Source organism: Stegodyphus dumicola, chromosome 9 (assembly GCF_044657685.1).
Source record: "Stegodyphus dumicola isolate Sdum_Otavi_A_Nest chromosome 9, ASM4465768v1".
Lineage (NCBI taxonomy): Eukaryota > Metazoa > Arthropoda > Arachnida > Araneae > Eresidae > Stegodyphus > Stegodyphus dumicola.
In genome coordinates this window covers 179565015-179579101 of record NC_140776.1, presented here as the reverse complement: position 1 = coordinate 179579101, position 14087 = coordinate 179565015, and the positions used below count along the sequence as shown (strand labels likewise).

General features: G+C 36.0%; 1 protein-coding gene across 1 annotated transcript in view; it reads left to right on the top strand.

Annotated features, from left to right (window-relative positions):
- Positions 1–14087, top strand: part of LOC118182133 (uncharacterized) — a 58756-nt gene that overhangs the window by 15651 nt on the left and 29018 nt on the right. Inside the window, exon 2 of the mRNA XM_035351435.2 lies at positions 10850–13882. Coding sequence (XP_035207326.1) covers positions 10852–13882 — 3031 coding nt within the window. The 5' untranslated portion in view covers positions 10850–10851. The remainder of the gene's footprint in view (positions 1–10849; positions 13883–14087) is intronic.

The window sequence follows — 14087 nt, the reverse complement described above, 5'->3', positions numbered from 1 at the left end:
AAATACTATCATAAATCTAAAACGATGTACAAAAGAAAGTAAGCAAACAAAACAAAAAAGAAACAGTTTTTCACAGACGATTTAGTACTTCTCATTCAATTAATTCATGTTCTCACTTCGCGACAAGGAAAAAATACATACATACTCAAAATATCTATATTAAAAATTACGAAGTAAATCTTAAGCACTTATTTCCTCGAACAAATTCCAGAATGTATTAAGCATAATTTAATTCGCAATAATAAAAGAACGCGTTATCTTTGTTGTTGCGAAGCTCAGTTTCTCTAGATTGGCAACAAATACGTTATTCTGCCAAGTTTCAAATGTAAATAAACATGGCCGCCATCGCAAAAATAATTAGGCTTAGACGCATTTAAACAACTTTTAAATTGTTGATAACTCTAAAAATATTGCATGCAGATTTACTAAAGGCATAATTGGAAGATAAGAACAACATAACTCAATCATTCTTAAAGCAAAAAATGAACGATTTACAAACATATAAGAGTAAACAAACTGAGATCGCTGAGCCGGGTAACAGAGTGGATATATATATATATATATACATATGATGTACCAGCTTTTGTCCGGAATAAATGGATTGGTGAAGAATCATAGATGTAGTCGTAGCTTAAATTATCAGACGATAAGTTTAAAAAACAGGATCCATTTATTATATTTCAGGAGAAAATAGCAGTTACAAAAATTATCCGGAGTAAATAAAGAAAAGCTACTAATAACTTTTTGCATTAAGTTTACTGCATCGTTACATTAAAGAAAAAGACCCCGATATTCCTTTGCGAGACCTTTTATAGCCTCTGGAAAGGCGGAGCTTCCAAGAAATGACGTCAGCCTCGTCAGCCATTCCAGTTCGCTTTAAATATTTCCAGAACATTCTATAACTGTACGTTTAGAAAAGGCGGGAAAAACAACTGGACTACGGGGCTGTGTATTTAATTCCACGTACTTTCAAATAAGAGACCGTCGCCATTAAAAAATAAAAAGAACATACAGTTAGAATTTTAAGTATATTCTTGACTATGGAATTTTATTATTACATATATATAAATATATTTATATACGTTTGGTGCAGCTGATTGCAACCAAAATACGAGGTGCACATCTACAGGTTATAGCAGTCCTATATACAAAATTTCAACGTTATGAGGCTACCCGTTTATGAGTTATGCGCGATACGTACGTACAGACGCCACGAAAGACTCACGTACAGAGGCCTCTTCAGAATTCAATTTAAAGCAGTTTTATAATTTTTTTGGAGGAAAAGAGTCTTTTATTCTGTCCTTACGTACAGATGTCACGCAAAAACATCGTTAAATTGCATTCGATAACGGTCAGAATAGATATTTTCGTTGAAATATGCTGCCTAAAACTTTTCGCGATTACAATACTTCTTTTTTACTTCGTACAAGGAAGTAAAAAGACGAGATAATAATTTCCCTCCGCTAGATTAAACAATAGTTACATTTTTAGACTAGTGACATTAGGTTTATCTATAGATCTATAAATAGAGATGTCGAACGATTCTGCAATTTTAAATGTTTGGCTGAGTAACTGATTTAAGCCGTGAATTAAGCATTTTCAATCTTACAGTTTTCAGTTGGAAATTGTGCTTCCGAATGCATTGTATTTCTTTCCATCGGTCAGTTACCATTCCCGCAGAGCTGTTTCTGCCCGAAAAGACGCTTGCGTAGATAGCATCCCGCATATTTTCCACATTGTCTCCTCGCGATTATTTTCGTTTCTCCAAAACTAAAATTGTTTCTCAAAGCAAACTAAAATTGTTTCTCAAAGCAAAGTTTTTTCGTAACATGGCAGCGATAAAAGGAATGTGACATCTGCTCTGAAAGCCATGTCAGAAACATACCTCTTCCAGCCTTCTCTTTAATTGTGTGTCGCATTTCCATTACGGCAGAAAGTTGCATTAGTGTATGAATTCCTGTTTATATTGAAATTTTTGATGGAATGGTTTTCGGAGCTAGGAATTCGAAGGTAAGTCAGAGTGAATAGTATTCGGAACTGACATTAATTCAAAGTGGAATTTTCAATATTTGTTTCTTGGCAGTTTAATCGCTTTACTTTTGACTTATTGAAATTTGATAATATTGGGACTTATTATTCATTTTTTGCCATAAAAGGAAACTACTATGCATGATGTACCTTGCTTCAAATGTCAATTTTATTTCAAGGATTACTAGATTTAACAAAATGCTTTAGAGGTATGACAACTTTGGTTATATTTCATCTTTTAGTAAAAACAGATGAGATATAAATTGTTGTATTAACCTTTTTACAAAGAATGTTTCAAATAGCTAGTTTTCCCTCATATTATTCTAGATAAGGGGAAAAAAATTGCCTAATATAGCAATCACTGGTCTTAAAAATTTTGAACGTTATATGATTTAGATTATTTGCACCGATTTTAAGATTGGATCACTAGGTTTGATAAAATAAACTCTGCATCCTGATGACAGGAAAAGTTTGAGAGATGTCTTATTCCGCTGTCAATTGGTAAATAGATTTTAACTTAACTACTTGTATTTTCCTCTGGGCTTTAATTTTAACCTAATTTGCAACTAAAATATCTACGAGGGTTGGAACTTTAATAGTGGCAATTATTTATTTACAAGGAATACAAAAGTGATTCCTGTCACTATGTTTTACAGTCCTTCAATATAGTCGCCAGCATTGTGTACAACCCGTTTCCAACGATGAGGGAGTCGCAGAATACCTGTAGCAGCGCCTGTTTTGTTGATAGTTTGAATGGACCGGTCTACTGCCGCAAGAATCTCAGGAACAGTTTGGAAGCGAGTGCCACGAAGTGGTTCCTTTATCTTAGGAATTAAGTCATAGTCACAAGGGCTTAGATCTGGGGAGTATGGTGGATGGTAAAGCACTTCCCAGCCCCATCGCTTGAACAAATCAGTCACAGCTTGCGCTGCATGCGGCCGAGCATTGTCATGCAGAATGAGAGGAGCGTTCTGCAGAAAGTGTCGCTGTTTTTTTCTCAAAGCTGGTCAGAGATTGTGCTCCAAAAATGAGCAGTAATACTGCGCAGTGACGGTCTTTAGTGGGGGAACGGTATGCGTTAGGATGACACCATCACAGTCGTACACGAGAATCACCATAACTTTCACATTGCTGGGGTTCTGACGAAATTTCGAACGTCGTGGTGACCCGTGATGACGCCATTCGTTTGATTGGCGTTTCAGTTCTGGCTGGTACGATCGGGCCCAAGTCTCATCCAGCGTAATGATACGGCGTAAAAAAGCATCTCCTTCGCGCTCCAGGTGGGTTCGCAAGCCTCTTGAAGCCCTTGATGACACTGTCGTGCTGTACGACCTCTGGCACATTCAATTTTTATTCAACATCGTTGTTCTTGTTTTGAAAACATCCTGACAACACTTACTTTAGACCGCGAGCATGACAAGGATTCGTTCTTCGCATCACTCCGCATGCGCGTGACGTAGGCAGGACGAGTCTTTTTGCTGAGAGGTAAGGTAGGTATGTAATTTACGTGTGGTATACGCGATATTCTTTGTTTTTGTTGCGTAGCGTTTTTTCAGCTGTGTTGCCACTATTAAAGTTCCAACCCTCGTAAAAAACGAAAAGCGGTCTTTTTGAAAGCTACAACTGAAATTAACGCAATATTTGAATTTAGCGCCATTTTTGCATTAAGTTGTTGGCAACCCTGAAAAAAGAACAGTTTGAAAGCCGAGAATTTAGGGTTAGTGAAAATGGAACGTTATACGATACAACAACGTGTCTTCATTATTGAACAATATTTTAAAAATAATGAAAGTCTGGCAGCCGTAGTTCGAAAACTTTATACAAAATATAGTAAAAATAGTGCTTTAACCTCGTCAACTGTGAAAAGATTAATTGAAAAATTCGTGGAGACTGGATCAGTTGAAACACCGGTCGTCCAAAAACAAGTCGTTCAAATGTCAATATTGAAGCACTGCTTGAGAGTGTTGGTGGAAACCCAGGAGCATCAATTCGGCGTCGTGGATAAGAATTGCCAATTTCAAGAAGCTCTATACAGCATAAACTCACAAAAGATATGTGTCTTCATGCTTACAAAATTCAATTATCACAGCTGAAGCCTAATGACGATGAACAGCGAAGAGAGTTCGTGGAATGGATTATTAATCATCAAAAAGTGGATGCTGGTTTTTCCAGCAAAATAATCCTAAGCTATGAAGCACATTTTCCCCTCGACAGATTTAGATTTGTTAATCGTCAAAATTGCCGTGTTTGGGGTTCGGAGAACCCACATGTGATTAGCGAAAAACAAATGCACCCACAACGTGTCACTGTTTGGGGCGGATTTGGGGCAGGAGGCATCATCGAAACATACTTTTTTGAGAATGAGGCTGGTCAAGCAGCAACTGTTAATGGTGCTCGATATCGCGAATGAAACAATTCAATTGCTGAGACATTTCCTGATCGTGTAATCTCTCGTTTCGGTGATCAGATTTGGCACCTAGATCATGTGATTTAACACCATTAGATTTCTTCTTATGGGGTTATTTGAAGTCAAAGATCGATGTCAACAATCCCACAACCACACGTGCATTACAAGAGGAAATTAAACGCTGTATCAACGAAATTCAGTCACAATTATGCAGAAAGGTTGTAAGGTTGGAATTCTAAGTTAATGTTGGAAGTGAGGAACCTAGGAACTGATAAGCGAATAATCGCTAGAGTTCGATGACAGGAAACAACAAGAGAGAAGGGTAAATAACCCTTTATTATTTCGATAAGATTTAACAAAACTCCGCTTGGGAGTGTACAAATAAAGTCCGCACTTTGGACTTGAACTTAAAAGACTAAGAATTAAACTAAGATTAACTAATTAAGTAATAGCCAAAGCTATCAAGGTTCAATGAGAGTTGGCCCCTTAACGTATCTTACTACGAAGCTTAGCAAGGGCCTGAGTACGGCCGAGCGTAAAAACAGCTTTGAGAGAGAGAGCGGCCAAAAAGGCAGACGCGCGTAGTTCAGAAACTCTGTTTCTCTCTCTGCCTCAGTAAGTAACGTCGTGGTTTAAATACCGCTCCTTCTCATTAAATATTCAGCAAATTCCAAAACTACGTTCTGGCCGGAAGTAGTAAGTTGATGTTAAGAATTTGACAGGAAAGGAACTTTAACTTAAAATTTAACTGTTAATAAAATTAACATAATCCTTACAAGGTCATGAAAAATTTCGACGAAAGGGTGCGTATGTGCCAGCAAAACCGTGGAGGCCATTTGCCCGATGTATTATTCCATAAATAACCCTATCCTATGTACTTTATGATTAACTTACAAAATAAATATATAAAGACTAAAAACTTTCTTTTATATTAAATTATCTTGCGTTAATTTTGGGACACCCTTTATAAGAGAATTTCACAAGAATTCGGAATTTATCGAAATAAAATAATAATAATAATAATAATAATATTTTTCTGTCAACATTAAAAACAAATATTTTTGAAAGAAAGTAATTAGAAAAAAGAGCAAAGGTTTGAGAGAAATCCGCTCCAAAGAAATCCACGGAAATAGGTTCATTGCGGGAATAGCAGCTAAAGTTTTTCCACTCAACTCCAAATTATTTTGCTAAAGTCTTTCATTCAGTGCAGTGCATCAAATACGCTCATGTCCATAAATTAAGGATAATGCAAAATCAGGCAAAGGAAGAGTTAGAAGCAAAACAAATTTGACTTATTAGTAAAGCTTATTTATTAAACAAAAGGTAAAGAGCAAAAAAAGATGCTATATGTTTGATATTATAAAAAAAATTAGCGATTTTTTCTCCCTGGAGCAAAAAAAAAAAAAAAAAAAAAAAAAAAAAAAAAAAAACCTATTTAAAAAAAAAAAATTGCATGGTTGGTATGATTTTTAATACATTGTATGTCTCCCAGACGATGCAATACAGTCCATACAACGCCTAGGCATGCTGAGTATCAAATTATCGATCTGATCTTGGGGGATATTACACCACTCAAAAAGCAATGCTCTCAGAAGTTCCGAGGAGGAGGTTGACGGGCTGCAACTCGTCGGCCAAGCATGTCCCACACGTGCTCTACTGGATTCAAGTCCGGTGAGAATGCTGGCCAGTCCATACGGGTGATATCCTCCGATTGAAGGCATTCGCTTACGATGTTTGCACGGTGAGGACGGGCGTTGTCATCCATAAACACAAATTGTGCGCCCATGGCGCCCCGAAACAAACGTACATGTTGTTCCAGAATGACGTCCCGATAGATTTGGCTTGTCAAGGTTCCAATTTGAACATGCAGGTCAGTTCTGGAACCCAGAATAATTCCACCCCAAACGAGCACTCCTGCACCACCGTAACGGTGTCGTTCAATGATGTTTTCTTTGGTGGTAACGAGTACCTGGAGCTCTTCATATGAAAGTCCGGAAAGAATCAGACTGCAAGCTAAACCTGGACTCGTCGGAAAACATCACACAAACCCAATGTTGCGGTGTCCACAATGCATGCTCTCTACTCCAGGCTAACCGCAGGCGACAGTGAGTTGCAGTAAGTGGAACGCATCTCAGTGGTCTATGAGCATATAGACCAATCTGCCCTAAGCGTCTGTACACGGTCTGCCTTGAAATTGTCGTACCAATGTTTGAAGAGAGTTGACGAGACAGGTCTGAGGTTGTGCTCCGCCTGTTTCTTTTGGCAGTAACTGCCAAATACCGGTCCTCATTCGGCGTTGTAACTCTGGGGCGACCTGTGCTGTAACGTCTACTCACATTACCATTATCTTGGAATCGTTGCCAAAGCCTGGAGATGACACTCTGGGCAATTCCAAGTTCGTTTGATACTTCCAGTTGGGTACGCCCACATTCCAGACGGCCGGTAATTCTACCACGTAAATAATCATCTAAATGCGTCCTTATGCTTACAAAGCGCCTGCGAACAATTTTACTTCTTTGCCCGTATTCCTTATACATCACTCTCGTCATTGTGACGTACCATCGGTGTCATCTGGTTACTTCCTGAAATTTGCATATGATTCTTGAAGATGTGTGTAGTGATTTTACAGGTGATATATTTATTTTAGAGTTCGATTTCCGCGTGACTCCGAATTATCCTTAATTTATGGACATGAGTGTATTTCAGCAAATGTGCCTCTGTGAAGGGAAAAAAAGAGAAAAAACAGCATCGCAGGTGAATGCGAAGGGAGACAATTTTTGACTGAAAGGTTGTATAAATTTAAATTACGTCATAGAATATTATACCATATAAACGTAAAATCCATAGATGCCTGAGCCGCATTCGTTAAAGATTCAAGAATGTATCCAAAGAAGTATATGGACAGCAGCTTAAAACATTTTCAGTGTTCATGAAACTAGTCTTTCGTTTCATCTTTTGTTTTCGAAATGCTTTGGAAATCAGTTACCTGTGCTTTGAGAGTATAATATGTCAAGCTTGATTTATGAGCTTTCTGAACGCCGAGAAATTTTCATCTTCTAATTCCAATTTTCCCAAAATTTTATTAAATATTTTTAACGCTAGTCCTTTGAATTTTTTTAGCTGAATGGTAACCCTTGAGATTGAAAATAAACGTTACCGTAAATAAGAAGTATGTGGACTATTCCAGCAGAGCGTTGTGTTCCCCGCTTGCAGAACACCATCACATTGAACAGAACAAATTCCGCTAGCTTTATTCCATCAATGTACAGCGTGCCAGTATCATCAGTTCGCTGACAATCTTTTGTGATTCTGATGCTCAGCTTGAAATGTGACCGAACTAGCATTGCACTTCGATCAATATACATCAGTGTGGAGAGTGTATCTTTTTTAGGATCTGAAGGCTACGATTTACTTGCCGATCGCTAGTGTATTTATTCTATAAAATACTTAAAACAGCCAACAGACAATACTGTTTTTGGAAACCCTATACGATTGTTACCACTTCCAGCATAACATGTTTCACAAGAAAATAGTAAAATTAAATTTAAATAATTTTCTTGCGCCATTGCTGCAAGGAATGAAATTTGAATTTAACAAATATTGTCTATTCGTATAAAGCAAATAAAAAAATTTCTATTCGTAAAAAGCAAACATAAAATTAAATTTAATTAAGAAATCCCAATTGCAAAGAAACAAACAAACAAACAAACAAACAAACAAAAAAAAAAAAAAAAACATCATTGCTGCGAATTAATTAATTTACAATATCATTTAAACTATAAGAGCATATGCAAATTAATTGCACCCATCAAAACCATGAAAAAATACATCATTCAAAAACATTTATACTTCTAAAAATTGCACAAGTGAATAATTGTTGAGTAGGCAGGAGACAGACTTATCAAGGGGGAGTTGCCCCTATACCTAACTCTTCAATTACTCAATTCGTGTTTCGTCATCCATAGACGCAAAGGTAAAAGAAAAATTAAAAACCAAAAGCAAAATCAGATGCTGTGAATAACAAAAAAAGAAATCCAAACAGTGGAACCCTGAGAAAGAAAGTAAATGAGTAGAGTCAAAATTAATTAAACAAATTAAAAGTCAATAAGAGTAGAAAACCAAAGTAATTTAGAAACTCTTGCCTACAGGAAACATCCCATACACGAATTATGCATGTAAATCTAAAATAAACTACATACAACAATTAAAATAAAAATAAAAAGGCAAGTAAATAGTAAGTTTTAATTTAACTTACCTAGTTACATATTTGAATTTCTGAGCTGTACCAGCATTTGCTAAACAGTTGAGTAGTTTGTACCGCTAACTGTAAAAATAGAGGTCTCTAATACAACGTAAAATTGAGTGTAAAGCTATTGTAACCTGTGAAAGCTATTGTAAAAACCATGTTGTAAATCCCAAAAATGTAAAAAGTAAAATGCCTGTAAGTGTGCAAAAATGTTGCCAACTACGAGTCATTGTAAAAAATGTAAAAGCAAAAATATTTGTTAAATTCAGACATAATATGCATATAATATATGTCTATTATATATCCACAATCAAAATTATATAAAATTAATCGGATAAATGATACTTACACCCCAAAATCAAATGTAAATGTTAAGTAAGGAAATTTAGAAAGTAATAGCTCCAAAATTGGTTCCGCGATTAATTGGTATTCCACAAGAATTTAGGTGTACTCAGAGGTAAATTAAAATCATTAAGCAAAATGAACATGTGCTTACGGCATCAAGAGTGGAAAAAAAAGGACACAAAAATATCCTTAGGCATTCAGGAAAAGAAGCACGACAAACATTTTCCATTGCCGATTTTACCATAGAATATATAGTGCGAGAGATAGAAATCTGGCGTAAATGTATGTGGGGCATACCATACATTTACTTTATAATCTTTTAAAATCTTTAGAACCTACTGAAGTTTTAATCCAGCCCTGGGTGCACTCACTGTTCTGCTGTAATATTATGCATTGCAAACAGAATTTTCCAACATTTCAAACTTCCTAATATTTTTATTTCAGTTACCATTCGTTTTATTTCCCTTATTCCATTCATTATTTTGTTTGCTATTAATAAGGGAAAAATTTTAGCATTTGTATCAAATAAAAATGCAGTGAACATTCTCGTAATAATACAAATGAAACCATTTAATGTGACCAATAATAATTCGTAGAATACAGATATATAGAAAATTCACTATGTAGAGACATTAGGATATTTTGGAAGCAGAAGACGTGAAAAGTGAGCAATGCCCTCGCAGTGACTCTCCAATACGCGCCGACTGTGCTGACCACTACATCACGAAGTCATGCTAAGACGACGGGAGAAATACTTTATATTATTCCCCTTTTAAAGGACAACTGGGGATTAGTGGACCCAATCGCTAAATCCTGGTGGTGGAGAATCCTCATCCACCATCTTTTTTAGTTCGGGCGCCACTGTAGTCACTAGTGGGTGTTTTTTTTTTTTTTTTTTTTTTTTTTTTTTTTTTTTTAAAAGCAGGAAGACGTGAAAAATTAACAATGCCCTCGCCGGGACTCAAACCACGGCCGAGCGTGCTGACCACTACACCACGAAGGCATGTGGAGGAAGAAATGAAAATCATTTCTCACTCCATGACATGTTGCCCAATTTTTAGTCCAAGAACTTGAGAACCACTAACAGTTGGTGAAACTGAAGTTAAGAAACACATACTAGAAAAAGAAGGCATTCACAATTTCTAAAACTGAATAATGTAGTTCCGTGTTATTTGCAAACAAATCCGTCCATAAAAATATCATATTTAGAGAATAGCAGCTAGAAATAATTTTCTCTTCCTTATACTCCCATTCCCAAATAACCCTTGGCATCTAATCATGGGACAGTTGAAAGTCTACTATTACTTAACTTATAGCCAAGACTAATATGCTATATTGGCTGCTTGAATGTATCATATCCATAGTTTATTCTTATGCAGTATGTGAACTTAGATACTGTATGATATTTGAAGTAAAATCTACTTACTTTCAGAATCTGTAAAACTACTTACTGATATCAAGTCCTGTACAATTTTTCCAAATATGAAAATATCTTAGTTATTACTCATATTTTATCAATACTTTTAATTGCTTTGATAAATTATGTGCACTTTGTGTGAGCCTCTGAAAGAAAGCAAACTGTTAAGGTTACATATTTTTTAATTTAAATTATGCCAGGAATTCCACTTTAACAAAATACAAAAGCCTTTTTTTTTCCACTGTATTAGGCATTTACTTTCACTGTATTAGGCCATTTGTAGTTGTAACTGCAGATGGATATTCCCCCTTTTTTTAAATGATTTGGAACATTCTAACTTTCAGAGCCTCATACACTAAGCACACATCTGTAAAATAAATATTATATTGTAATGAATTTTCCACAGCTATGAACAAGAGTGTCAGGTATCCACCATCAAATGAAGAAATAAAATCCAAACCATCATTCTGGAACCGTATTCTTGGATTATCACGAAAATCACACATTAAGGATAAGAAAAAAGAAGACTGTTATAATAAACAAGGTACTTTGCATAGTAGTTTCCGAACCATAAGACCGGCGTTACAAAATAGCAGTAACGAATCGTCTGATGAAGGAGGAAATTTTACAACTCTAGAATGTAGCGCCTTCTTAGAAGTACATAAAGATGCTGGTATTTTATTTTTGAACAAAGAACCTTTGCAGAAACTGGTATCGAAAGAAGAGAATAAGCATGTACAGTTCGCACCTACTCCTATGAATAAATACTATGCCATAGATAACAAAGCTGCTCCTTCTCAAAAAGGGAACAGCGATGAGGACAAAGAGAATATGGACATATATAAAGCAATGAAACCGATCCGTCCAATACTCAGATTTGAGAAAAACGATGAGAATGCAAAGAAAGATTTAAAATTTGGTGTAAGAAATAAAAAAGTAAGCACTGAAAAAGAATTGGTAAATGTGACATATGTAGAAGGTCCTCAGGTAAAGAAAACCCCTACTTTTCCAAGAACTTCCACAAAGGTTACCTTATTTGATAGGAAAAATGCATCGTTACCTCAGTTAAATATATCAAACATAGCTAGGTATGGATCTCTCCCAAGAACAATTAAGGCTGAAGAAAAATCAATTTCTGCTAGTGAATTTTGCACAGCGGCTGATGGAAATGATACCAAGGAATCCTATGTGTCATTGCACAAGCAATATATTCCAGTGCTTAGTAAAGACAGATTGCAAGCAGAATGGCACAGACGTTCGTTAAGGAACACGAATACTTACAGGCAGAGTTGCTATGGAGTTTCAGACCCTTCAAGAGTAATTGAGCAACAGACGATAAACCATAATTTATCAACAAAAACTAACTTTCACAGACTTAGCATAGGTCCAAATATAATGCATTCTCGGGTAACAGATTTAAGAACTACGGCTTCGGGCAGATTTCATAAAAGTATGACATCAAAGTATTCTGATTCAAATAGATCGATTCAAACTGGTGCTGCAGTTGCACAAAGTACTTCAGGACAAGCTACGAATATTGCTCACAAAAGTATGTTCTGGCCATCGAAACTGCCTGAGAAAGCACACAGAAATACTAAAGAAGAAACTAAAGCAAAAATTCCAAATAAAGCGATAAATGAAATTGGTTTACCTGTAACTACCCATGGTAATGACGGACTTCGCGAAAAGAAAGGTCAGACATCATGCATGAATCCTCATTACATTCCTCTTTCAGAAATGTATTCTAAGAAAAATGACAGAAACAAAGTACCTGATGTTACAAACAACACTGAAACGAGTCAGAATTTATCAAAGTGCAATGTTGCCAAACCATACAATTTAAACCCGCGGCTTTTCTCTCAAGAAAACATTTCAGGTAACATACTGGTGCCTGTTAGTTCCTGTTGTAATAGTACATACGACAACAGAAAACAACTAACTATGAAAGAGAACATATCAAGCAGCTGTAAAATTGACAGTTCTGTAAATATTAGCGAAAATAAGAAGCAAAATATCAAATTAGCACTGTATAGTCAAAAACGAAAAATTGTTAATAAAATGTGCAAGTACAAAGCGAAAGAAACAGAAGAAGGGTTTTCTTCAATGGCTGATGATGAATGCAGTTTTAACTGCAGCTGTTCCAGCTGTGAATCACGACTTTCAATTCTTAAAAAAAGAAATGCACTAAGAAGTATACCTCAGAGTAAAGAAAAACTTTTTATTAGGAAAAATGAAAGTGACGAGGAAGAAAAGTCAGTGAAGGAAAGAGAAGTTCTTGGAACTATATTTGAACAGACATGTGCCGTTGATCAAGTCGAACCATCATCTAGTACAACCTGGTATGAATGTAACGATTCATTGTGTAAAACACCCATTGTGAAAGCTACTTCTGAGAAAGAAACGTGTACCACACCTCAAACCATTAAAATGTCACCTTCCAAGCAATCCGCAGGAAGTATTTATGAAAACATTACGCGGATTATAAACAGCGCCACTAAACGTAATTTTAAGGAAGAAGATATTAAAAGGGCATTTTCAACACCTTTATCTAAAGAAGGGAAAATAAAGCAAGGGGTAAATTTAAGTTTTAATGGGAAAACATCCAGAACTCTTTTCCCACAAAAACATGGGGATAATAAACCCGAACGAAATCGGGATGAAAATGCTAAATTCAACACACATGAGAAATCAGAAATATTTTTTAATGATTCCATAGTACTTCTGCAAGAAATATTTCAAAAACTCTCTCAGGAATGCCGAGATCTCCTCCATCCTTGTAGCTCTACGTCGATTTGCAATGACAACACAAGCAGTGATGCATCAGAAAAATTAAACACTACTACTAGTAAATATGCAAATGACATATTTAAGAGTCTGCATTCCAGAGAATTAAGCGAAGACGCTTTTGCTGATATTATAGGCGGTATAGCGCAGAATATTTTTCTAGAAACGAAAGCGAAACGCAAAGTAAAGCGTCTAACACAGTCCAAATCTCTTCCGAATTTAACTCAAAAGGAAAATACACATAAGGTCATTTCAGCCGCAACATCCATGAGACACATTTGTGGACCGGAGAATAATGAAAGAAATAAAACTGAAAACAACACAGAAAAAATACAACAGCAACATTCGCAATCAGGAACATCCTCGGCTAACGACACAGATCTTGGAAGTCGCCAGTTACCTGATGGCTGGAGCAGAACTCCAACAACCGATAGTACCCAAACCAGCAACAGTATTACATCTGATAAAACACCAAACAGCGGATCACAGATAAGTGATTTCAAGTGCACTGCATCAGAATTGGAACTTTTAGAAAAAGTGATCAGGGTAGGAATGGGTCTTCCACCAGATGATAAAGTACATAAGATCCCTTTTTACTCTGCATCGCCAGCAAAATCTAAGAAATATAAATCTAAAGATGTTCTGAGTGGAAAAGGTAAGTATGATAATTCTGCACAAATTATATCATTAATTGAATAAGCTTAAAGACCGCCAAGAATCGAGGGCTGGGAAGTATTTTAGTGGGCTTGAGTTTGTTTTTTATCCATGAACGCCTTCGCGATCTACCAGTGCGTAGGAAAGTTATAAAACAATATAATGATAATATAATACTAGATGAACGGTTACAGCCGAAAACATCG